This window comes from Mirounga leonina, unplaced genomic scaffold (assembly GCF_011800145.1).
Source record: "Mirounga leonina isolate KUSES-001 unplaced genomic scaffold, KU_Mleo_1.0 Mir_104, whole genome shotgun sequence".
Lineage (NCBI taxonomy): Eukaryota > Metazoa > Chordata > Mammalia > Carnivora > Phocidae > Mirounga > Mirounga leonina.
Window position 1 is genome coordinate 308,917 of NW_023270231.1, and position 27,137 is coordinate 336,053.

General features: G+C 44.7%; 1 protein-coding gene across 4 annotated transcripts in view; it reads left to right on the top strand.

Moving 5' to 3' along the window:
- Positions 1–27,137, top strand: part of GRIA1 (glutamate ionotropic receptor AMPA type subunit 1) — a 296,932-nt gene that overhangs the window by 186,720 nt on the left and 83,075 nt on the right. For all 4 annotated transcript variants that reach the window (XM_035012648.1, XM_035012639.1, XM_035012657.1 and 1 more), the window contains 4 exons: positions 6,172–6,276; positions 17,702–17,812; positions 18,535–18,741; positions 24,582–24,952. In XM_035012648.1, the coding sequence (XP_034868539.1) occupies positions 6,172–6,276; positions 17,702–17,812; positions 18,535–18,741; positions 24,582–24,952 (794 nt within the window). The remainder of the gene's footprint in view (positions 1–6,171; positions 6,277–17,701; positions 17,813–18,534; positions 18,742–24,581; positions 24,953–27,137) is intronic.

Sequence of the window (27,137 nt, forward strand, 5' to 3'; positions counted from 1 at the left end):
CCCAATGTTTATAGCAGCAATGTCCACCATAGCCAAACTATGGAAAGAGCCAAGATGTCCATTAACAGATGAATGGATAAAGAAGATGTGGGGTATGTGTGTGTGTATATATGTATACACACACACACACACACACACAATGGAATATTATGCAGCCATCAAAAAACCCCCGAAATCTTGCCATTTGCAATGACATGGATGGTACTAGAGGGTATTATGCTAAGTGAAATAAGTCAATCAGAGAAAGACAATTATCACATGATCTCACTGATATGAGGAATTTGAGAAACAAGACAGAGGATCATAGGGGAAGGGAGGGAAAAATGAAACAAGACAAAACCAGAGAGGGAGACAAACCACAAGAGACTCTTAATCTCAGGAAATAAACTGAGGGTTGCTGGAGTGGAGGGGAGTGGGAGGGTTGGGGGGGCTAGGTGATGGACATTTGGGAGGGTATGTACTATGGTGAGCGTTGTGAATTGTGTAAAACTAATGAATCACAGACCTGTACCCCTGAAACAAATAATACATTATATGTTGATAAAAAAAAAAAGAATCTACAATTACAAAAATTTATTGATGAATGAGACCTTAGAGATTACGGACTTCTATTTTCCCTTACTTTATAGATGAGGCAGCTGACCCAGAGTGAGCAGTGACTCATCCAGGGTCACACAGCAGCTGAGCAGCAGAGGCTGGAGGAGACTCCCATCCTGTCCCAGGCTCCTCCTCTGCCTCAGGCCTGTCCTGTGACCCCCTGTGCCTTTGCTTGTACATATTGAACTCCGGGGCCTTTCACACAGTCATGGCCACTGTCAAGACATTTCACCTTCTAGACCCATCTCTTGAAAAGTCATGCCACTGGGAAGCAACTGTGTGCCCACAATAGATGAGGTAAATCCCACTGACACTCAGTCCGTGGGTTGAGCGCTCAGGTCTCTGCTGCCCTAACCAATGGCTTTCAGGCCACACATTGGGAAGAGGCCTGTAGTGTTCAACTTGTATGAGAACTGGGATGCATGTGACTTAGGTCTGAAGGAATAAGCCCATTATTCTAAAAATAATGCTACTGACAGCTCTGATGTGTTGAGAGCTTCCTATGTACATGAGGTTCTCAACATACTTTACGTTTGAGCTCATTAAATCCTCACTATAATACTTGGAAGTGGCTAGTTTTATTAATTGTGCTTTATCAATGGAGAAAATGAGCTTCAGAGGTATTCTTTTAAATTTCCCAAAATTACGTAGCTGGTTAGTGGTGAAACAGTAAAACTGGAACTCCAACCCCCATCAACCTGCTACCTCACTGTGTGTATGTAACTGCTCTGATGTCTCGAAGGTCCAGCCCAGCAGGGAAGACACAGGGCTATGGCCCTGCCAGCAATAGCACATGGTCTTAAGTAGTATCTGGGCACCCCCATAACCCTCACCCTGATGTAATTTCCCCAGCAACACAGTGAAGATAATCAGCCTCCTGCCCGCCCTGTGCCTGACAGCCAGGGAGCCATTCAGAATAGTAATGAGCCCACGTCCTGGAAACCCCCAGTGCTCCAGGAAGAAGTGGACATTAGGGTGCCCATAAGTCAGCTTCTGGCTGGCAGAAAAGATCCAGCTCCCCAAGTCAGGCTCTTAGCATTTGGATGTCATAGGCCCATTGAGGATATGCTTTTTTAAAACTCTGGACTCTTTTTCCCAGAAAAATGCACACATGTAGATATCTATATTTTTGTATGACCAGGAGTCAGGGGACGATGTATACTCCTAGAAGCCCATCCCAGGACTTCAGATGAAGAATATCTGCCCTACATAATAATCAAACCTCTTAGTCTTTGTGTTTGCCATCTGTTAGCCAGTGATCAAGCTTATCAAGGTGAAGGTATCCCCAGCATTTTGCCAGGTGAGATCTGGGGTGGTGTGGGCAATAGGGGTGTAAGACACAGTTCCTGCCTTTCAGGACTCAAGACCCACTTTTGAATGGAAGACAAACTTGAGAAACACTAGCTATAAAGGTTAGATTAAGGGCTAAATAACATAGCCAAGCTCTCAGTCCTCTGGATGGTCACAGCAGAATGCCTTGACTGAGGAATGTGGACATCAGCAAGGCTTCCTATAAGAATAGGACTGGGGCTTTAAATAAGGTGATCATATAATTTATCATCGAAACTGGGACATTTACGAGTGAAAGAGAAAGCTATTATCAGTTATTCCAGAACAAGAGATATAGACTGGAACTGTCCCAAGCCAACTGAGACTGATGGTCATGAAAGCCTTAAAGGAAGGATAAATTCAAACAGAGTGGATTGGGCTTTGGAAGGTATGGAAGAGATATAAATGATATCCAGCAAGAGACTAGAGTCAGGATACAAGCAAGGACTTGTGGGCATCATGCTTGGCTGTTAGGGAGTTAGGAAGAGAAGAGCTAGGTTCTCACCATGGCTCCACCAAGTTCTAGCTTGAAGATCTTGGACTAACTGCTCAACTTTTCTGGCTTTGATTTCCTCATCTCCTAAATGTATGTAATCCTCTTAGCACTGCCTGCCTCATTGGCTTGTCACAAGGCTCCAAATAAATAAATAAACAAATAAATAGAAAAAAAGAAAGAAAAAGAAAAGAAAGAAGAATGTATAAGCTTCTTTGAACATGGGGGCAACTGAATGAGATAATTAAGGCCAAGTTATTCTTCCCATTGTGCAGGTGGAAAAGTGGGAGCTCAGAGGGGTCCTGAGACTTGCCCTGGCCAGAATAAACAGAATGTGGTCCACCGGGACCTAGTCCACAGGCCCTGATTTCCCGCACCCAGTGGGCACTCAGGAGGAGGGGCCAAGAGGATGAGATCCACCTGAAGGCAGCCACAACGAGGTTACAGAAGCCCTGGGTCCAGAGCATCTCTGCTGTCCCCCAGGAATAGGGGACGAAGAAATCTGCAGTGTTGATGCCTCAAACAGTGGAAACACCACCCGGCACTCCTCCAGCACCGGGCAGGAAAGAAAAGTTGTCCTTTAGCATCTCATTTGTGGTAGACTCTGAGCTGGCGCCCAGTACCACTTGCAGGAAACCACGGCTAATTCTGTTTTTCACAGAGGAAGCTGGCAGGCACCAGGATGGCAGCAGGAGTTTCAGCAAGCAAGAACTCAGTCTGACCCCAGTCTCCCTCGGATGGGTGATGGGGGCGATGAGGGCCAAGACTCTCAGCCCTGATGGATAGGACAGCAGTTTCCTGATTTGCCCAAAGTGGACATTTCTGAGAAGCTGCTGCTTCTGACTCTAAGTTCCAACTGTCCACATAAATGGTGTGGGGCTGAGCCATTCGGTTGACCTCTCCTTGCTCTGCCATCATGGAAGGGTGATTCTGGGACATCTCCTTTCCCACCCTTTGATCTATTTCAGTGTGTATAAATCTTAGCTTCTCCAACTAGATGGTAAGAGCCTCCAGCTGCCCCAGACCTCTCATGACTTACTGTAAATCCTGAACCCAAGTGCCATAAGCTCCAAGTCTCAATAATCCTATCTGTAAAATGGACAAAATAACTGCCACTCTCGCTCCTTACTGGGTTTCTGTGAACGTCAAATACACAGCCTCCTGTGAAAACACATGACAGTGCAAGAGTCCTTCAGGTAGGGGGCCTAGAATTCCACTAATGATTTTTTTGGAAACTGAGAAAGGCTTGTAAAAATGACAGTGACAAGACCTCCCTTTGTGCTGAGAGAGTTCCCTGCTCTGAGATAACAGCTTAGCAGACTCAAGGCTTCAATGTTAAAGTCATCTTATTTGCCCATACCTAACCCACCCTACGACCCCACAGTCAGAGTAGCAACCATCCTCGTCATCCTCATCATTCAAATAATGTACACTTTACATGGAACACTCGTGTCCAGGGAATACGCAAAGCACTTCCATTCTTTGAGGAGGAAACCAAGAAACAGTGGGGCTCAGTGACCTGCTCATGGCCGAGTCATTAGGCATGACCAGAGCATAGCTGGGGAAATGCCCAGCGGAAACAGCAGGTGGTAGTGGTAGGCACAGAGACCATACTGCTGTGCACATTTCAGAGCCTAGCAAGACAACATTGTCCCCTGTTGGAGAGGCCACTTGGCATCATCACTGAAGATACTGGAATATAGAAGCCCTGGATTTTAGGCCTGCCTTTTACCCTGAAAAGTCTTAAGTCTGAAGCAAATCAGTTTACCTTCCAGAGGTTTGGTTTCTCCCACATAAAGGAAGATCATCTCTAAATGGCATACCTCATGAGTTCCTGTATATGGAGATGAATAGGCATGAAAGTGCTTCGTAAACATGAAATACTTGGCAAATGGTGGTAGTTATTATCGCCACTATTACTAACAATAAATAACAGCTGGCCTTCATTGAATACTCACCATGGGGCCAGCATCGATCATAAAATATCTCATTTAATCCTTAAAACAACCTTAAGACATAATTAACTCTTAATTGGTCCCATTAAACAAATGAGGAAACTGAGTCATAGACATATTACACAATTTATACTAACATGCCATACTGATAATTGGTATGATACGTGAGACCAGGGCCAAAGCACAGATGCCCATTTGGATCATTAATGACACCCCTCCTTCTGTTTGGGAAAATTGGTCATCTGCACATGTGTCTCAGTCTGTTTTCCCAAATGAGTTACATAAACCAGTACTTGGAACCGAATGAATGGGAAAGCCAGAGATGGGCAAGAGATGACCAAGGTGAGAAAGCAAACTTGCTGACAGATTGCAATGGCTCCATTCCTCTTATTTTTCCCAGGAGGATCTGTGTTTTGTTTTCTCTCTGAAAGGCAAAGCCAGTCTAGACTTTTCCAGAGTAAGGATTTTTCCACATTTCATCTGAGAGAGTGAAGAGCTTGTTGTATAATTTGTTCAGTGCTCTGGGCCTGTCATGGCCTCCCCACTGAGACTCCACACCAGAAGGTGATGAGAGGGTCATCCTCAGAGCCATCAGTCTCCCTCCTTCCCTCCATCCCTCCCGCTCTGTCTCTCTCTCTTTCTGCTCCCCCACCCCTTCTCTCAAATACATACACACCCCAACTATTCTTATACCTTCTGAGGGCACAGGAGCTGGTCAGTAAGAAAAAGATAAAACCCTGTAAGTCTTCCTTTTGAGCTATTTGAAGGGGGAAATAAACAGTGCGGGGTCATAGGGCCGGGTTCCTGTTGGTGACAGGTAGACATTCACCTCCCTGGCCTTAGGCCACACTGATCTGAGAACACATGGTGGTGGGTCACCATTAGAGAATGTGCTTTCTTGTACCTGAGTAGATGACATACAGCAAGACTCATCCTTCACCGGAGGGTGGACCTGAGTGAGATTTATTGGTCATCTCCAGAGTGGCAGACTTGGCCCTAAAGCTCTTAAATCCCACATGCTGACCACTTGACCTTCTATATGATCTTGAAGATGTGAGGCCCCAAAAGTTTGATCTGACTCATTTGTGGAAAAGAAATCCCATGCAGCATATTTAGGGTTGAATGCAAATTTTGTTTTAACCAGCTGAGACTTGTTTAAAGCCCCGCATGCTCTGGTCTTAACATGAAGACAGGGCTGGAATTTTGGAAACTGGAGGCTTAGGTGAATCATCCAAGGTCACTCCGTTTCCCAGGGTCAAATTCAGGTCTCCCAGTTCCCGGTCTTCGGATTCCCAAGTTTTTATTCCCCAGCCTCACACGGGAACTAAGAAACCATATTCAAGCCTCGCCTGAGGCATCATAAGGCCAGCTTCTTCTGACTCACCAGGGATGGCACACTGGTCCCTTTGCTTCACAGACCTCCTTCTGTTTCTCCACAAAAGGCGTGTGTCTGCAGAGCGGTGCCACCCATGGTGTGGTCATGATGGGGGTGTCCTATTAGACATGGTGCAGAGATTTCTTCTCAGAATCTACTTTGATCCATGGTTACTGTTTGCCTAAGGCAACAGATGAACAAGGTTTTCAGGATGAATCTCAGTTTGGTTGGAAAGAGAACTGTGCTCTGATGGCGATGTCTGCTGTGGGAAAGGGAGTAGCGAGGTTTTTTGGTAGCCATATTATTCCAAGACCTCATCCCATGTAAACTTCTCAGGTTGTGGACTTTCGCTTCAGCAGAAAAAGCAAACAAGTGGGATTGGGACTTCTGAGTTCATGGTCACTACTTGGTTTCCTTTCCAGGTGCGGTTTGAAGGCTTGACAGGAAACGTGCAGTTTAATGAGAAGGGACGCCGGACCAACTACACCCTCCATGTGATTGAAATGAAGCATGATGGCATCCGAAAGGTAAAGGCCACCTTTGCTTCCATTTCACAGGAAGGAGAGGGCTGGGTGAAGCAGAGGGCCAGAGTGGAGGGCCTTGTGAGCCCATCTTTCCTGGACTGTATCTGCTTAAAGAGACTCAGGCAACAAGGATTCTAGACTCAGCTCTGCCACTAACCAGCTGGGACTTTGGGCAAGTCAGTTTCTTTCTCTGAGAATTAATTCACCCATCTGCAAAATGGAGATAAAAATCTCTACCTTTGTCCAGGGTACTAGTGAAGATACAAAGGGTAGGAAAGTACTTTGAAAATATAAAGTTATAGATGTATGTGAAATGCTACTGCTTTCTCTGAGGGATTCTGAAGGACTTGAGAATGATGGTTATTGATGAAGTTAGGCCATTTTCTCCTGATCCACACATGATCACATCTACTCCATTTCCCCATGAAAGGAGTGAAAAATATGTGTGTGCATTTATGTATTAATATATAGTATATATGCATATTAATTTTTAGAATACATTCAAATCCTTGGAAAGGCATTCACAATTTTACCAGACCCTGTGTTCTCTGGCCTTTGCCATCTTCTCCACCCTTGACCTTGGACACTCACTCTCTTACTCTCATGACTCCAGTCATTCTGATCGACTTTCATTTCCTTGAATATATCTTGTTCTTCCTCACCTTGGAGGTTTCACACCTGTTCCCTCTACCTGGCACTCTGTCTACCCCATTCCCCTCTTTTTCTAAGCCAACTCCTCCTCAGCCTTGAGCACTGAAAGTAAATGTCACTCCCTAGGGAAGCCTTCCCTGGCCACCTTGCCTCATGGCGGCCTCTATTTTTCTGTCCACTGCCTCCATCACATTCTTTATTCCTTATGGTGTCACAATGCAGTGGTAAGAGGCATGGCATAGTATGATAGAATGTTAGCAGAGTGCCATGGACTGGAATGTTGACTCTGGAATCCTGGAACTCAATCCTGGCACAGACTGCTTATCAGTCTGTGATTCTGGACAAGTTATCGGGTCCTTCATGCCTTAGTTCTCTCATCTGGTATATGGGGATCACCATATATAATGCCAACCTCATAGGCTCATTGAGAGGATCACATGACCTCACATGTGCAAAAGTTCTAAGTGCTGGACCTGGCACATTGAAAGTTGGGTCTTTATCTCTCAAACTTAATGCTCTCTGTGCCTGTGATGTCAAATACAGTTGCTACTAGCTGTGTATGGCTATTTAAATTTAATTTTTAATTAATCAAAATTGAAAAATCAGTCCCTCAGTTGCACTAGCCATGTGGTAAGTGCTCAAGAAGCCCCATGTGGCTAGCAGCTACCATCCTAGACAGCACAGATGGAGACCATTTCCATCATCGCAGAAAGTTCTACTGGACAGCTCTGCTTATGCTCTCTGCCCCCACCTCCCGCAAACCCAGATCCTTTGCTCTCTTATCTGGAACCCCACCCTCCATGTCTATCTTACCACATCCCATTCACCAAGGCTGTATTCATTTCCTATTGCTGCCGTAACTAATTACCTCAAACAGTGGCTTAAAAAACACAAATTTATCATAGATCACAAGTCATACTGGGGACTCCCTGGGCTAAAATCGAGATATTAGCAGGGCTGTGTACCTTCTGGAAAATCTGTTTCTTTGTCTTTTCCACTTTCTTCTAGAGACCGCCCATATTTCTCAGTTCCTGTTACCTTTCCTCATCCTCAAACCAAGCAACGTCGTATCTCTCTGACCCTTCTCCCATCCTCACATCTTCTCTCTGACCACAGCCAAGAAAGGTTCTCTGCTTTTAAGAACCATGTAGTTAGTTTGGGCCCCCCCAGATAACCCGGGATAATCTCCCAAACTCAAAGTCTATAACTTTAATCACATCTGCAATGTCCCTTCTGCCATGTCAGTTCTGGGGAAGGGGCATGGACATTGTCAGGGGGGCCACAACCCTGTCTACCACAAAGGACAGGTTTCATTGTCTCCTCTGTTATCATGCCTTCCACACCTTATAGAAGCCATCTCCTGACCTTTTGTGTTCCCACAGTACATTTGACTCCCCAGGACATCAGCACAACATCCCCTGTTGCAGGGCTATTTACACATACCCCATTCTCCTTCCTAGACTGTGAACATTTTGAGGGCCCAGAACCCATTTCCCACCTTCTACTGGGCACACATTAGGACTCAGCTACCATAGGCCCACTACCTGTGCTAACTTTCAGCAGGTGCCAACCAAGGGCTCCCTATCTGGCTATTACCATAACCATTAGGGGCCTAACCACTTCCCAGCAAACCTTTGGCATGGTGATTGCACAAGGGCATTGTCCTTGGGGAATAAATTTACTGCAAGTGATGCTCATTCCAGAAATAGTCCAAGTCTGAGTTAATTTCTCTTATCCCCTGTTCTTCTGACTCCTGCTCTGGAAAAGACATCTGCTAGGTTACTTAGCTCTTATAATCCTCAATTTCCACATCTATAAAATGGAAACATATCATGTATGCACTGGCACCTGATCCTTGTTCAGTGAAAGTTACCTAGGTGAGTGGTTACTGACAGGTATGGCCAATGGCAAGGAGGTAGCACGTGACTAAAGTCTGAACACACTGGGATGACTTATCTTTTTCAAAGCATTCTGTTCTTTGGTGTGATTGTGAAGAATATCAGCCTTCATGATATAGCTTTCCTTTTCTAGATGGATTAACTGAGGCAGGCCAGCCCAATAGGCTGCCTAAGGCCTCACAGTGAGCTATGAATAAATGGGGACCTTAATTTAGGCCCCATGACTCTCCAGGCCACATTCATCTTGCTGTAGCCAGTGTCACAGCTAAATGGCTCAAGTGACACAATTGGAACATTTTCAATGACTAGTGGGGGGCGGGGAGTGGCGAGCTCAGAGTATTTTAATGCCCTTAGAAGGGACACCAGTTATGTGACCTCCTTCCCAGACCATCTTCCTCTCAGATGCAGAGAAGGGGTGGTGTCACCCCCTGCAGTGTACATGAAAACATAAAAGTAGTTCTTTTGTGGAAGGCCTTGGGCAGGCAAGCAAGTTTCTCCTACGTATAAAATTGTTGACCATGGTTGGACCTGGGCTCTCTCCCTCAGAATCCTCAGAATGGCCTATTTCCCTCAGGGAAGAAAAAAATACTATTTCCTGGTGGACAAAATTGGCATGTGTCTACTAACAGTTGTGTGTTTGTCAGAATTAGAACATGGATGTTATCCAGTTCTTTTCCCTCCAGGGTAATGGGGTGGTTGAAAATAAAGCCAGATTCTTCTCTACACATGAGCAGCAGGCTAGATATATTGGGGACATAATGGTGATGAGATAGAGATGAAGAGAAGGCAGAGGCTTCTATCCTGGCCCTGCTGTTACCCAGGGGGGTGGCCTTAACTTCTCTGAAGTTAAGAAATGAATTAGAGGTGCTGGGCTATGCAATCCCAAATTCCTCTCTGCCCTGATGCCTTGGATGCCAATCTATGTGACTGCATCGTCGTCAGCCTCACCCCTGCAGTCATATTGTCCATCTCCTGGCTGGACTTCGGCTTCCTTGGAGCAAGAGGGGTTAGGGACCCCCCGCAGCTGCCCATTGGTGCAAACTTCCCCAATCACTCCTCCTGGGAACAGGGGTCCCAGCACTTTGTGTTGACCCTAAACCTCATCAGAGACTGTGGGGAGCCCCCTCATCTCCTCAAGACTTGCACTTCATCAAGAATTCTCCTCAGGGGGCGCCTGGGTGGCTCAGTTGTTAAGCGTCTGCCTTCTGCTCAGGTCATGATCCCAGAGTCCTGGGATCGAGCCCCACATCGGGCTCCCTGCTCAGCGGGAAGCCTGCTTCTCCCTCTCCCACTCCCCCTGCTTGTGTTCCCTCTCTCGCTGTGTCTCTCTCTGTCAAATAAATAAGTAAAATCTTAAAAAAAAAAAAAAAAAGACTTCTCCTCAGGAGGGGAGGCACCATAGCAAGATCAGCGGTTCTCAAACTTCAGGAAATAGAACTACCTGGAGGCCTTGTTAAAAAGTATAGATTCCTGGGTCCCAACAGCTGGACACTCTACTTTTAGAGCACAGAGATGAGGCTCAGGAATGTGCACATTTAAAAAGCCTGCTCCCCAAGCTAGGAGGCTCATGGTGCTCTAGGTGGTTGGGTGAGAAACACTGGCAGAATGGTTATGAGCTTGGGCTCTGGAGGCACACAGGCCAGGACTTGAGTCTCTGCTCTGCTCTTCGCTAGGCACATGACCTAGAACAAGTTATTCCACCTCCCTGGACCTCAGTTACATCATCTCCTCCAAAAGGGGGTAAGATCCTGACCTTCACAGGGTTGCTGTCGGAATTACAGGTAACAGTGCCTCCTGTCCCCACTACTTGCAGTGAGGGATTCAGAAACTAGCACCTGCCATGGCGTGGATGTTTAGCATGCTTGCTTTGTTTGTTTCAACCCCCTTCTTTAGGCCACAGGGATTTTTTTTTTTTTTTTTTTTTTTTTGTCAGCCTTGAGTTTGCGTAAATCAGACCATACAAGCCCATGGAATGGATAAATCACCAAACAGAAAGAACAGAGTAACCTTAAAATCCATGAGCAAATGGCTGTGCTTTATTTTTTAGATCCCGAGGCTATTTTTCAACTTACTTTCTAACGACTAAATTCTTGCTTAGACTGTGGGCTCAAGCATCCTTTGTTTAAAGGGAATCTGACTTTGAGAAAATCAATTCCCCCCGATCTGTGGCTTCAGGCCTTTTACTCAATCAGCCTCCTAGCAAAGTAATTTCTTAGATTCAAGAGTGACCTACTTGTGTTCGTTTTGGTGAACATTACATGGCCTTACCTGATATATGTAATAAAGAGGAGCTGCTGCTTCTTGATTTGGGGCCTCAGGGACACTCTCCTGATCTTCTGGCCTATATCCTTGGCACTGATAGGCCAACACACCCTCTAGGTATCTGGGTCCAATCTGACATCCCACTGAAATGTGCACATTTCCAAGCACCCGTCCGTCATACATTTAGCGGCTCCAGATGCCAAAATTGTCACTGGCTCTGCTGAAGCTGAATCCTCAGGAAATCTTGTTCACCAGTGGGTACTGATTTAGATAGAGATCTCTGTCCAAGATCTAAAATATGTGGTCAAATTCAGGTAAGATCACAAATTCTGATAAGTGACTGCCAAGGGAGAAGTGTAAGGAAAGTACTCTTTTCATCACGGGAGCAGCATTGTGAATTTAACCATCTTTACCATCATCATTGGTCCTGTAGCTATCTTCCGACTTGACTGCAGGCATCTACTTCTCATTGCAACTTGACTTGAGTCCCCCTGCCCTGCCCTGCCCTCCCCAACTTTCTTTTCCCCGGTTTTGCCCCTCTGTGTAACTGCAGAGGACAGCCTGGGCAGGAAAGCAAACTAAAGTGACACAAAGTTCTGCTGATGTCAAAAGTAATCTAAAGAATTCACACCTGTACCTCTGAAACAAATAATACATTATATGTTAAAAAAAAAAGAAGAAGAAGATAGTAGGAAGGGAAAAATGAAGGGGGGCAATTGAAGGGGGGAGATGAACCAGGAGAGACTATGGACTCTGAAAAACAAACTGAGGGTTCTAGAGGGGAGGGGGTGGGGGGATTGGTTAGCCTGGTGATGGGTATTAAGGAGGGCACGTTCTGCATGGAGCGCTGGGTGTTACACGCAAACAATGAATCATGGAACACCACATCAAAAACTAATGATGTAATGTATGGTGACTAACATAATAAAATGAAAAAAATTAAATTAAAAAAAAAAAAAGAATTCACAGCCCTCCATTCCATAGGATCTTTGGAAGTTTTTCTATAAATCCTGGCGACCCAACTTTGGACATGCCGAATCCTCTAAGACATCACTTCAACCCAACCATCTCTCTATATTTCCACCCAGGAAATAGACCCCAGAGCCCAGGCCATCTCCACACCTGCCTAGACGTGTTCAGGACCCTCCTGACCTGTCACCACTGAGTTCCAACAGAGGCTGTGTGACCCACAAAGCCTGAAACATTCACTGTCTGCTTCTTTACAGATGAAGTTTGCTGACCGCTGGTCTAGATATATATTGTCTTTCTTCCCCTCTTCTCTTCCTCCCTGCCACTAAAATGTCAGCTCTCTAAAAGCAAGGACCATAGTTGTGTTATTTATTATCTCCTCAGGGCCTGCAATATATTGACACATAGTAAGCACATGCAAATAAGTAGTTGTTTATTAAATGAGTGGGCAGTTGATTGGATGTTGCTGAGCAACCAGAGTGCCTACTATTCTGGCCCATATTTCCATAGATCTGCCAGCAGATATGAAAAAAAAAAAAATGCTGGCAACTTTGAAATAACACTTAAAGCAGAATTCAAAGTCCTACATAAACGTATTAAGTTCAAATCCTTCAAGTGCGTTAGTTAAGATAACCCTAGGTGCTGTGACAGATAAACTCTGAATTCTTAGCTATTTAATGCAATAGATGTTTAATTCTTATTCACCTGGTGGCCAGTTTTGGGGCTGAGGGCCCCGGTTGAGATTCAGGCTTACAGAGACTCCACTGTCTGCTTGCATCTTTCTGGCTGTCAACATCTAGCTAACAGATGAGGAAGAACCTGCCCTGGAGATTTGGGGGAGTCAGGCTAGGAGACATGTGCATGACTTCTGCTGTATTCCACTGGCCAGAACCCAATCACCTGGCCCACCTAGATGCCAGACAGGGTGGGAATTGCAACTGCTGGCTAGGGAGCCACTTCCCACCAACACCTCTATGCTAGGGAAAGAGAGCAAGAATCCTTGCTGGTCATTTAGTTGTCTTAGCCACAAAAGGCAACTGACTTTTTAAAAATATATTATAACAGGTGTCATTTTTGGAGGTGCCGGACTGTGGCTGTAGAGGCAGCCAAGAGATACAAATGTGTAAATCTGACTTGCTAGCTGTGCAAGGTAGATCAATGGAATTTACTCTTCTATAATCATCTCTTCTTAGACTTCATTCACTCAAAAAAAAAAAAAATCTGATCTAACATCTAGACTCATTTCCTACATTCAAAGAGTCTTTAGAGGTAGATGGAAACAGGAGATCAAAAATTATAACTGGCCCCAGGAGAAGACCTCTCAGTATTAGAATTGTTTAAATCCCCTCCTGAATAATGGGCCCCATTCTTTACCCAACCACTAGCTCTGATTTTCTTTCAGATAGAATCAAAGATCCTGCATATCCTCAGCAGAGAATCAAAGTGCTATATAATAATTCAACCCATTTCTCTAAGAAAGGGAAATTTGCTCTCATCTCTGATGTGCAGTGTCTCTTCAAAAATCTGTGCCAACTTTCTTTTCATCGAACTGTGGAATCAGATTTCTCAGCCTGTTAGCTTACGTGAGGTGCAAGCCGGGCTTTGGCATCACCCTGCTCTTCTGACTGGCAGTATTGTTTTATTTCCCTACATAAAATAAACTTGTTTATAACATTTAACTATTCCTCTGGCTTTTGATATCAAAGAAACTATATAAGCCAAGCTATACAATCATTTTTATAGATCCCAACTTAACATTAGTGCCATGATACTAGCTTTGAAGGACCACTATCTTTAAAAATTAAAGTCTCTTTCTAAGCCATATAAATCTGGTCTACACAGATTTATCTTGCTCCCCCCCTTATCAAAATAACGTGGGATTTTAGAGCAATGTTTTGTGGTTTGGAGAGCACTTACCCTAGAACATTCTACATGTAAAGAGGGTTACTTTGCCAAATGAATTTAAGAAATACTCTATAATAGATACTTCTTTTGGTGATTGACAATTTCAAAAGTAAATTGATCTGGAAATGTCTTATACCACAGAAACTTGTTAGCTTTCAACTAGGCATTATCCAACTGAAATCATTTTTTAGCTTACTGACAACTTAATATGAGCCACACACTATGCTCATTGTTGTACATGCATTAACTCATTTAAGCCTCAGCAGCCCCCAGAGACAGATACTCTGTATCAGATACTCAGACACTTTTGATGTATCTGTTCTACAGAGCAGGAATTAGGGCCCAATGAGGTCAGGTAACTGGCCCTAAGGTTAGAAATTAGGAAAGTCTATCTCTTAAACCATGTCTTTCTATGCCAGAGATGAATGTCTTGACTATCAAGCCCCCACTTTAAAAAATAATACTTAATAATACACTGTAGATTTTAGAGAAATTAGTTGCCTGTCAAAAGAAGCAACTTGCTCTATAATGACGGTTTGAGTAGGAGCCTCTAAACCTGTGGCTAGTTGTGAAGAAAGAAGAAAGAAGAAAGGAAGGGAAGGGGTGAGAAGGGAAGGGAAGGGGAAGGGAGGGGAGGGAGGAGAGGGGAAGGGAAAGGACGGAAGGGAGGGGAGGGGAGGGAAGGGAAAGGAAGGGAACGAAAGGGAACGGAAGGGAAGGTGGAGAGGAAGGAAAAGGGAATGAAAACCCCTTAGCATCATCTGTGGGGGGCGGGAAATTACATTTGCCAGCCCCTCTCCCAAGTTTGTATTGATTATATTAAATAATCTAACCTTTGGGGTTGATGCCCTGGCTTCTTTGCCCTGCCACTAATCTGCTATATAATCCATGTAAGTTAAATCATCTGATTTCCCCAAGCTTCCATTATCCCAACTGTAAAACAGAGAAAATAATCCCAAGCCTGTCTGTGCTATTTGCATGTCACGAAGAGCAAAAGAGTTAAATGTTGTGAAAGTACTTTCGGAATTTTTTAAAAACTTGCATAGTGATATACTACAATAGTGGTTTTAAACATTTTCAGCCAGAGGGCTCCTTGTTAAAGGGAATCCCAATATGTGAAAGAGCTAAAAAGCAGAGCTGACAGTTTTGAAGGAGGGATGAGGAACCAGGAGCTCTCCCCCCAACTTTCTGACCCCTCACCCACCTCCCATGAAAGTGGGGAAAGGTCTCCACAGATGCCCCAGGGTTCCAGGGAGCACTGGCCTAGCAAAGTGAGGGAGGCAAGACTGCATCCTGGTTTTGCACAAGGCCCATGGTCCCTCTCCATAAAAGGAAGGGGTTGGCATAAGAGACTCTTAATCTCAGGAAACAAACTGAGGGTTGCTGGAGTGGAGGGGGGTGGGAGGGACAGGGTGGCTGGGTGATGGACATTGGGGAGGGTATGTGCTATGGTGAGCGCTGTGAATTGTATTAAGACTGATGAATCACAGACCTGCACCCCTGAAACAAATAATACACTATAATTAAAAAAAAAAAAAAAAAGGGAGGGGTTGGAAGAAATGATTCTTCATGCCTCTTCCAGCTCTGACATTCTGGAAATCTGAGTTTCTGGTGCTTGTGTCATACAAGAGAATGTCTCCTTCAGTGCTGACCAAAAGTGCCTCACACAGGCAACATCGTGCATGTGCCTGCACTGAGGGTAGATCTTGACCCAGTGTCCTGAGAGACAGGCCTCTGAGCTGTCTCAGCACCGACAGGGTCTACTGTCTCCATGTTGGAGGTACACATTCTCTTAACAAACATTTCCTGAGCTTCTCTGTGAAAGAATATGCTGTGCTAAGAAAGGCATTCTAGAAGGAATAGACCTCTGGCTTTGTCCACGGAGCCCACAGCACCGTGGAGAGATGGGGATGGACATACAAACAGCCAGACCACAGGGGATCCCCAGTGGAGACCTACTTGAGGCACTAAGGGTGGGCAGGCAGCTTCCTAGAGCACCATAGGGAATGGCCCTGCAGTCAGTCTTCTCGGCTCAGATCCTGGCTCTGTGACTCTCCACATCTCCGTTTCTTCACATTTAAAATGGGAATGATAATTAAGTATCCACTTCATAGGTTTTTGTGAGGATGGAAGAAGTTAAAACATAAAAAACACTTAGGAGAGTGCCTAAAACCCAGGAAGCACTCACTGTTAACTAAGATGATTCCCAATCCAGAGCCAAGTCCCCTGGTAGCAAGAACAGCATAGCCACTTTCCAGCTGCATCACCTTGGGCAAGTTACAAACTCCCTTAAGCCAAATGAAATGGCACAAAAACTTTAAAACACTCAGTATCTGACATAGAAAGAACATAATCAGTGTTGGCAATTATCATCGTTGTTAATGGCAGTGAGATCACAGAGACAATTGCTTCTTTCCAACCGAGGGAACAGGGAAAGACATCAAGGTGACAGTGCTATTTGAGTTGACCACTGGCCCGTGCCTCAACTCTGGGAGCCTGAGCTGAGTTCTGGCACGTGGGAGGCCTGCTCATCCCTCTGCATATGCACTTCCAGTTCTCTTTCCCTTAACCTACATCTACAGGCAGCAGAATGACCAAAGAAAAAACACAACAGTCTAACGATAAATAGAGACAGAGACAGAAGCGTGTATTTGTGTGTATATGTGTATTAGCCATACCATTCTGCTCTTCCCAAACCTTCCATGACTCCCTGTTGCCTTCAGGATAAAGTCTGTACTTTTTAGCCTGGCATTCAAATCCATCTGCTACCCAGACCCACATGCCCACTACCCTGTTGGGCTAACCCTATCTTCTACCCAGGAGCCACTGAACTTACAGATCTAGGCAGAGTCCTGCCTTCACATCTTGACACATGTTCAAGTTCTCTCCAACCTGAAAGGCTTGGGCCCAACCTGTCCATCCTTCATGATCTCATGTGTTGCATGTGTCATCTCTTTCCAAATAGGCTGGGGGACTTCTCAGGAGCAAGGACTACCTCTTAGACTTTTGTATCTCTCTCAACCCGCCATACAATACTCCCAGTGTTTTAGCTCAGAGCCTTGCACACAAGAGAGACCCAATAAATATTTGCTGAAAGACCTTGGAAAATGAGCCAGTATAAATAACCTACTGATTAAAAAATAATAATAATAATGTTTTCAGCCAGTATTTTTAGACACTAATATATCCTCAGTATTATAAGAGTTTATAATTAGAAATAAGAGATATAAATGGTAAAAATAACCATCACCTAGGAAGTTAAATCTAGATGGAAAAATACAGTTAATCTAAAAAGAAAGCAAAAGGAATATAATTTTTAAAATGTATGTTTCCAACTACCATTCAGAATGAGCTCAGGAAAAGAAGGGTTAATAGGCAGGGAGGAAAAAGGGGTTTGACCTGTAAACAACTGCAGGGAATTCAATTTCCACAGCCCTGGCTTGCATTGTACAAAATAGTTCAGCTGCTTTAACAGTTAAGCCTGCCCCGCTCAAAGGGGGCAATTTCCAGGCTCAGCCCTTCATGGTGAGGATGTTCATAAGGGTGGGGCTGGGAGGACCTGGAGAGCATTTTACCTCTCCTTGTTTTTATCTACCAATACTTTAGAGCCTGGTGTGTCCAGTATTGTATGGTATGATACTGAGGCCCTTGCTTTTTGGTCTGGTGTTGGCTGGGTGGTCCACAGTAGGCCAGTCCTGAGGAACCTGGCTCATCTGATGTCACCACCTTCCTCTCCTTAACAGATTGGTTACTGGAATGAAGATGATAAGTTTGTCCCTGCAGCCACTGATGCTCAAGCTGGGGGGGACAATTCAAGTGTCCAGAATAGGACATACATCGTCACTACAATCCTAGTGAGTACTCAGTCCTTCATCGAGGTTATCTGGGATGCAAGCGAAACCAGCACAGAGGTTTTCCCCAGGAGGAAAACGTGGTCACTCTTCTTGCCAAAACCGTCCCATAGGTAGAAAGAGGGAGTGGAAAAAGGAAGAAGTCAGAGATGCTGTTTTCAGTCTGGCTTTGCCATGATTTCACTTTGTATCCTTGGGTAAGTCACTTACTCCTTCCTTTGAGCCACAGTTTCCCCATATATAAAACATAATGGTGAGACTGAATTATGGTGGTTCTCAGACTTTACATTCCCTCAGTAGAAGCCATTTTCAAAGAAAGTTTCCTTAAGCCCATAACTCTAGGTGCTTTATATCCACTTTAAGTGGAGCTGCTGCCCATTCTCAGTGACTGACCACGAGAAAGCTGGAGACTGTTCAGGGTCTACTTTCCCAGCATAGTGCCCCTAGAGGTACCTCCAAAAAGTACAAGAGCACCTAGAACATAATTTAAAAAGCTGAGCCCTACATCTCAGTGATGAAATATTCTTATTTTAAGAGTTTGCTTCCTTAACCCAAGAAGTCTTATAATCGAGGGAGCAGAAATGCAGGACATAGATTTAGGGACTTAGAGTGACTTCTCCAAAGTTAACCAATGTTGGTGAAATCCTCCTCCGCCAGGCCAAAGTCCTCCTTACCTCTGAGTGGAACCACAACCCACGTTCTCTCTCCCCCCATTTCTCCACCAGGAAGATCCTTATGTGATGCTCAAGAAGAATGCCAACCAGTTTGAGGGCAATGACCGCTACGAGGGCTACTGTGTAGAGCTGGCAGCAGAGATTGCCAAGCATGTGGGCTACTCCTACCGTCTTGAGATTGTCAGCGATGGAAAATATGGAGCCCGTGACCCTGACACCAAGGCTTGGAACGGCATGGTGGGAGAGCTGGTCTATGGAGTAAGTTCTCCACAGGGCGGGGAATTAGAGGGCAGAGACAGGATTTGACAGAAAGTCATTTGGTGGTTGGCTGGCCCTGCCCACAGATACTGTTGGACCCCTTAACTTAGTATTGTTGCTGCCAAAAAGATGAGGTGTTCAAAATCCATTATCTTAAGACATTCTCTGCTCAAGGTTCCTGGTCCCAGCTTGCTCAGCCAAACTCAGCTCACTCTTGTGACTTCGGTTGATGATCATCTAACACAGGTGACCCCTGAGCTTCAGATCCAGTTTTCCCAAGGCAGACTGCTAAGTTGCCACTTCCCTGCTCAAAGTCATTTATGGCCCCGCCATGTAAATTTCTTCACTGGGGTCAGATGCATCCTGGATCCAACCCAACTTTCTAGTCACTCACTCCAATACTCCCTCTCTTGTACCTTCCACTTTTGCCAAACTACCCAAAGTCATTCTGTTCTGTAGAGTGTTTACTTCTATTCAGCACCCCCAAAGACCTGTCCCTCCTCCAAAATCTGTATCAAATATTGCTTTTTCCAAGGTGTCATTTCCTTCCCCCCATATTAGGTATAAACTCTCCTTTGTAAGTGCTCTTGCCTTCCCCTGTAGGATTTAGTTTCTTCTTCTATTATGGCTAACCCCACCTTGTATAATAGTTATCTGTGTAATAGGAGTAGATCTCTCTGTCTTTATATCACTCACTACACTTGAAATAACACCATGCACAATTGCTATAAAATCTTCAATAAGTTGAAGCAGTTTTGAGAAGCCACTGAATGCCTGAATTGCTTTAAGTATGTAAGGAATCACCAAGAAGTAAAAGATCTGATCCCTGTCCCCAAGGATCTTAACATTTTATAGGATAGAAAATACAATGAGAGAGAATAGTAAAAGATAGCATAGTTCAAGGATCAGGCAAGAGGCTAACATGTGTTTGCCTAGCCCTCAAGAGGGATATGGAACCTGAAAAGTGGCCATGTTCAAATAGAGAGAAGGGCAGCCCAGGAGTTTCTCATGATGGAAATAAGAAAGAGTGAGAAAACACTGGTTGCTTGTGCAGAGAGCTCAGACTGAGTAGTCAGGGCTACGTTTGAGTAAGAAATGACATGGGGAAGAGTGGATTGATTCAGTGGGCACTGGGATATGATGAAGATACTTGAGCAGAGAAACAACAAAAGGCAACATAAGTCAGCCACCACTTGCAGGAAATTGTGCAGAAATTGAAGGCTGCAAGCTGGGTCTCTGAACAGAAGCATATGCTGAGTCCCAGGTTGATGTTGAGTTTCCAGTCAGGATGAAGCAACCATTTAGGTTAAATCTCATCATCCCATGTCAGGACAATAGGAGTCATGATGGCCTTGAGAGCCACACAAAGGGAATTCAAAGGAGAGGTGGGATAAGGAAAATCTTCCACAGGAAAAGTGGCTTTTGAGATGACCTGGTAAGATGGTTAATGAGTTGAGGAGGGCGATGGGCTTCTACCCTTTCTCCTCCCTCTACTCTCTCACCTTGGGAAGCTCCACTGATGACAGAGACCTAGATGGGTAACGCTGCATCTGGAGGCTGGTTTCCATGGGAACCTCCACCAGCATTCATCTTCACCCTCATCCCATGGAACGCAGTTCCCTTAGCAAAAGGCCTGTGATCCAGGCATAACAATGGTACGATCCTCCTGATGTCAAGCTCCCCAGTAGCCAACAGTCAGTGATGGGTCACTGACTCATCCATAAGAAACCAGAGTTACCTTTGATGCCCCAGGGCCCGTCCTTCCCCATCCATCCTCTCCCCTCCATTGGCCCTACCTTTCTGCGCAGTATAAACTATATTCTGAAGACTCCGTGATGGGCTCAATTCAGTACTCATCCTTGATTTTTGGTCTGGCTTTCTTTTTCTGTCTCCCTGAGGAAGAATAGAGGAGATTAAGGAAGCATCTATCAGCCACAAACAACTAGAAGGTTGGACAAAACTCATTCGGAGGCCTCTAATTATTATTTCTGTGCCTTTTAAATAGCTAAGCCAGTCGAGGTTTCTCATCTTCCTTTTGCTCCCTCTTGTTCTTCTCAAAAATTGTAGTAGTAGTCTTACTATGGGTAGTATGTGCCAGGTGCCATGCGAAATGCTTTACCCACATTATTTCACATACTCCTAACAACCCCATAAGATATATATAATTACTTTTCCACATTTTATAGATAAGGACACAGAGCCCCAGTGGGGGGTGGGTCATTTGGCCAAGGACAGCTAGTAAAAGCAGAGTTGTGACATGTAGCCTTGCTTTCAGCTGCACGCTGGGTCCTACTGCCTCGATAGAAATCATACCATCCGAGCACTAGACTGTAAGGCCACTATTAACTGGGAATGAGAATAGCAATAGTGTCTGCATTCTCAGATGCAGATTCACACACTGCAATGGAGTTTCTGTTTCTTGCATGGGTATGGCTTTGGGCTCGATTCACGGGTGACTTCTCTGCCTGTCCTCTGTCTCGGTGAAGCAGAAATAGAGTGAGTTTTGCAGACAGACACCTAGATTTGAGTTCCAACTCTGCCTACTGGCTACACGACTCCTACAGGTCACTCAACTCCTGAAAAACAGAGAAAGTGAATGCCTTATCCTAGGGCTGGGGTGGGGAGTTTACCTCTACAGTGCCTGGCTCAGAGTCAATCTCCGTCCTTATGATCCCTTATGGTTTTCGTCGCATGTTGCTTTTACCTACAGCATCAAAACTGTTTACTCGGTCCCCAGGATTATTTCCAGACATCACATATTTTGTCTGGGGCGCTCCTAGGTCAGTGGTTCTCAAAGTGTGATGTCTGGACCAGGAGCATTAGCATCACTGGGGAACTTATTAGAAATGCAAACTCTCAGGTATCACTCTCAGATCCAGAAACTCGGCCACCTGTGTTTTTAAAATCCCCCAGGTGATTGTGATATATGCTCAACTTGGAGAGCCACTGTCCTAAGAACTCAGTTTAAGTAAATAATTTTGAGTTTCTGTGAAACGCTTATACTTCACAGTAGTCTCACATATTTGAATTCTTTTGATCCTCACAAAACAATCCTATCAAATAGGTAAAGCAAAAGTTATCATGCCTCTTTTTTTTTTAATGAGGAATTTGATATCCCAAAAGACAACGGTCTCACTTCAGGCCACGTGGTCAGCAAGTCATAGAGCAGAGCAGCGGGTATGCTTTCCCAGTGAGCTCAGCCTTTCACCAATCCTGCAGAGCTCCAGGAACAACCTCAGGTGTTTGAAACAACTCTCCAGACCTCTCAGTCAATGTCAAACCAGCTAAAACACTGCAGTTTTGCACAAACCACCTTCGCTCTCTGGACCTGAGTTTTTTCTCTATAAAGTAAGGTCACGGAATGTAGCATCTCCCACTGTGTGTATCCTACACACGTGGGTCTCTTTTGATGCTCAGGATCCATGGCCAGATAATTTTAGAAGTACTGCATCTACTTACGTCTCTTGGAAATTCTCAGCACACAGTGATCTTTTAAAGGTTCTGAGAAGTCTTGCCCCAAAGTAACCTGTTTAAATTCATGTTTTCCAATGTTTATTTTCATGTTGTGCTTATTAACATCCTTCCAGAAATCATGTTCCATGAAACAAATCCTGGAATCGCTGAATGAACTAAGCACTAAGATGATGTGCTGCTAGGATTTTTCCAGTCTGCAATTCCTTTTGTTAACTCACGTCAGGAGGCATCAAACAAATCCATTCAATTCTTGTTACCACTTTCAAAGCTGGTCTTCATTCATTTCCCTTTTGGATAACTTGTGGTAGTACCTCTAAGTATTTCCATGACTTTTCTCCTCCCTTCCTTTTCTATCTTTCTTTCGATGTTAGGTTACAGAAGAAAGAGTAGGTATCTTCTCCCTTGCACTAGCTTGTAAGTGTTTGGGGGCGGAATATATATATATCAAGATTTATGCAATGGTTATTAGGGAAAAGAACAGAATTACTATCAAATTCACACCTGATTCTACATTGCTTTATGGAAAGTTTCTTTTTCTAGGTGAGAATTTAAGTCATTCTGAAGCCAGGCTTTTGATTCCACCTAAAGCACCCTCTCACAAACCCCAGCCAATGAAAGTAACCGGAGGAAATCTTGTCTATGCAACACCAGCCAGCAGCTAAGCGGGGCCCTCATCTGCACAGCATCTGTCACCAGCTTCACATCTGCACTGCAGTGCAGCATCATGAGAGAAAGCCTCCTGGAACAGACTTGCACAGACGTGTCTCTCATTTCCAGAATGAGTGTTGTGGCTCCTGTCCATGGAAACTTCTTGGGTTTCTAGGATCTCTTGATCTCAGGCCAACAGAACAGTGGACTTTTATTGTGTAATAATAGAGAGAGGGAGGGAAGACCAAAGAGCAAGGCTGGTGATTCCACATGCTAGATGTCCAAGGATGAGCATTTCTTCCAACCTTTTCATGTTTATCTACATGCTGGATTTGAATTTTTAAAAAGTGAATTAACTATGTTTCTTAGGAGTCTTCTTGAAAAATACTTGTGACGCACCTTTTCCTCCTCTCTGCAAGGCTTTCACTCACATGGTTCCCTCCTTCTGGAATGTGTACTATTGCCAGAGCAACAAGATCCTACCCCTCCTTCAATGCCAATTGTATATGTCACCTCTTTTATGATGCAGCCCCTAATCTCCTCAGCCAAAATTAATGTCTCTCTGGTCGTTCTTCTGTATCATTCTGTATCTCTTGGGTAGCACATATCCAGCCTACCTTGTAGACTGAGAAGTTGTGTGTGGGAGGCTGGGGTGGGGGAGGGGGGATATGTATACCAACCTCTCCTACTAATTTGTAATACCCTAAGTGTAGGGACCATAGCTCACCTACAGCTTCCAGCCTAGGGCTTGCACATAATAAGTGTCCAATAAGTGTTTATTAAGTTAAATTTGCCTTTATCACCTTATTAGCCAGGGATACCTTGGTTGCAGGTAAAAGAAACCCAATCCAAACTGGCTTAGGCAAACAGAAAGCTTGGTTTATGTTCCTGGGGACAAACAGAATATATTAACCCATTTTCCTAGGAGTCCAGGGTAAGCCCTGAATTTAGCACGGCCCAAATTATATTATGGACCAGTTTCTGTATCTCTCATTCTGACTCTCAGGGCTAATGCTCATTAAACCGACTTGGGTCCTATGCCATTTTTTTTAAAGGTTTTATTTACTTATCTATTTATTTATTTGAGAGCAAGTGAGAGAGAGAGCATTCATGAGCAGGGGGAGGGGTGGAGGGAGAGGGAGAAGCAGACTCCCTGGGGCTCCATCCCAGGACCCTGAGATCATGACCTGAGCCAAACAAAGGCAGCTGCTTAACCCACTAAGCCACCCAGGCACCCCGGTCCTATGCCATTTTTGAATGAATCATTCTGACCAGGGAAATGAAGTACTGATAGCCAAACCCAGGTCATGTGCTTCACCACATAACCAGGTGATCAGCCCCATTTGAACTAAAAGGACTAGGAGTGGGGCCGGAGTGATTTTCCAGCAGTGGAAGGAGGTATGGCAGCCGGGCAGGCAGAAGCAACAGATATCACAACATCCCCCTCCAGTAATGTGAAGAAGATGCCTTCACAGTTAGAGCTGTCAAACAATGGGATCATCCCTCCTGTAAGATAGTGAGCTGATCATTCATTTGTCAGAAATACCTTATAGAGAGTAGGAGGGATTAGACTTCTAAGGTTCTTTTCAACTCTCACATCCTTTAAGATGCAAAAGAATATTCAGTGGAGAGAGAAACAAGAGAATACAGAGCTGCTGAGCTCAACTGCATTTTTTTTTCTTCTTCTTCTTCTTCTTTTTTTTTTTTTTTTTTTGCAGAGAGCCGATGTGGCCGTAGCTCCTTTAACTATCACCTTGGTCCGGGAAGAGGTGATAGATTTCTCCAAGCCATTTATGAGTTTGGGGATCTCCATCATGATAAAAAAGCCACAGAAGTCCAAACCTGGGGTCTTCTCCTTCCTCGATCCTTTGGCTTATGAGATTTGGATGTGCATTGTCTTTGCCTACATTGGAGTGAGTGTCGTCCTTTTCCTGGTCAGCCGCTTCAGCCCCTATGAATGGCACAGTGAAGAGTTTGAGGAAGGGCGGGACCAGACAACCAGTGACCAGTCCAATGAGTTTGGGATATTCAACAGTCTGTGGTTCTCCCTGGGAGCATTCATGCAACAAGGATGTGACATTTCTCCCAGGTCAGTCAGCTCTTCTCAACCCCTTTGCTCAATGCTATAATTTTCTTGGGGAAAAAAAAGCAAACACTGGAAAGTTAAGGGATAGGAATTATTTCCAGACTTTACTGTATTTAGCTTTTCAATTATGCTTTACAGTCAACTGTCCAGTGTATGCTGTCGATTATCTGGATGCCTCCTGTGTCTGAGCCAGCTCTGTCCGCTATCTGGTTGATGTGCTCTGTCAGGATGAACAGGCATAATCACAAGTCTGATGTTCTGTAGCTGAAAGGTTCAGAGAAGGGGCGAGGGACAGTATGGTACAACTAACATTTAGTGAACACCTATCAGATGGGAAGCAAGGTTTTGAGTCCCATACATGCATTATCTTACTGAATCCTCACAGAAGCATAAGGTGGGACCCTCGTTGCATCTTCTTTCATAAATGAGGAACCACATGAATTTGAGTCTTGCCAAGGTTATCGGGCTAGTAGCTAGGTGAGTTGAGATTCGGACCACCATCCTATACTACTTCTAAGTGATGGAAGGAGCACTGAACTATGAGTGGGTCCCAGCACTGGCTGTAGTGTGCTCTGTATGGCCCTGAGCAGGCCACCTGGCCCTACTAGACCTCGGTTTCCTCAATTTTAAGAGAAAAGGTTCTCTTTTTCTTAGTTCTGAGACAGACCTCAGAAATAATCTAGTTCCAGTGGTGATATAAATTTGTTTCTTGTGTTTTAAAACTGGGGTTTCTCAGAGGTGCCTCAGATACTGCATTGAGAGAACTTGGGTGCCCAAATCAGTGAGGTTGCAACCCCTCCCCCCCACAGAACCAGAGTTGTTCCATTTTTGTCTGTTTTATATGATAGTGAATACTATTTCTTTTGAAAAAAAAAAAGTGATTCTGAAGCTAAGAAAAAAAAGAAGGCAGGATGGAAAGTAGGGGACATGAAAAAAACTTGAAATCTACCAATCTGGACCAGTTCCCACATTTATTGACCTCCTGTCTTTGTGTGTAGTGCTCTTTCAACTTCATTCTAGAATGTTCATGCCACAGATCCCCTCCAATTTACCTCATACACAAGCACTGACTATATTTCCTTTTCTTTTTATGGTTGTTCACTGTCTATGAACTCCTTTTCCACTAGGCAGTCCCTTGCAGACTACCAAGTTCCTAAAGCACACAGGGTGTCATGACTTACAACGTGGCTGTCATGAATAGATTTGCACACACTGTCACCCTCTGGGGGCAAATTGCATAAATATTAAGCCCCCGTGGACCTGTGCTGGAGGCATCTTTACCACCTGTCTGATTTGCATTTGAGAGTCAATGACAACCAATATTCCTAAGTAGTAATGGAATAAAATTCTCCCTGAGGAGCTTCCCTCAGGACTCATTTTGGCTGCTGTATAATTTAGGTAGTCTCATTGTTCACCATTATAATCTTGTTTTTCTTTAAATAAGAAGACAGTTGGGGGGTGGGGTGCGTGGGAGAGGAGGTGTGAGACTGGATGCTTGGCCAATACTGGCAAACACATGGTGAAGAGTAGATAGAACCAAGCAGGGGAAGGACTTGCTTAAAAATAAATCAGGCCAGTAGATAAACAGTGGGAAGGGATGACTCTCAGCTCGTCAGTATAATGTAGGGCCATCACAATATGCACGTGTCTAAAAAGACCCAGGGGTTGTTGTTCTCCATTATTTCTTTCCTCCATGGGCATCTCACCTCCTAATGGTTCACCCGTGTGTGGTCTGACCTCAGGGTATGTTTTCATACTCCCCACCTTCCTCCCAAGGTCTCAAGTCAGTGGCCCACAAGAGCCGAATCCCCTGCCAGGCCTGTTTTTATTTGATCTGCACAGAATTTGGTCATGGCTGTGCACAGCCGCATGGCAGCTGCCCTCCTCAGCTGATCCGTCATCCCCCTCGGCACCGACGCCCCCAGCTAACCACCTTCATTCCTGTGTTACTCAGCTGGCCCCTGGGAGGGTATTTGAGTTTGTGACCTCTGACTGCAGAAGGATGTTCAAACTTTGCCTCCACGCCTTCTGAGGGTTCCACTAGAGTATCTTAGGAACCAACACTGAGGTGAAGAGGAGACTGAACAGGATCCAACCCAGCCTCCTTCCTCCCAATCTTTGATAGAATACCTCCACTCTCCGCCTGTTTTTTCACTGGTAGAATGGAATAGTTCCCACCGCAAGTATT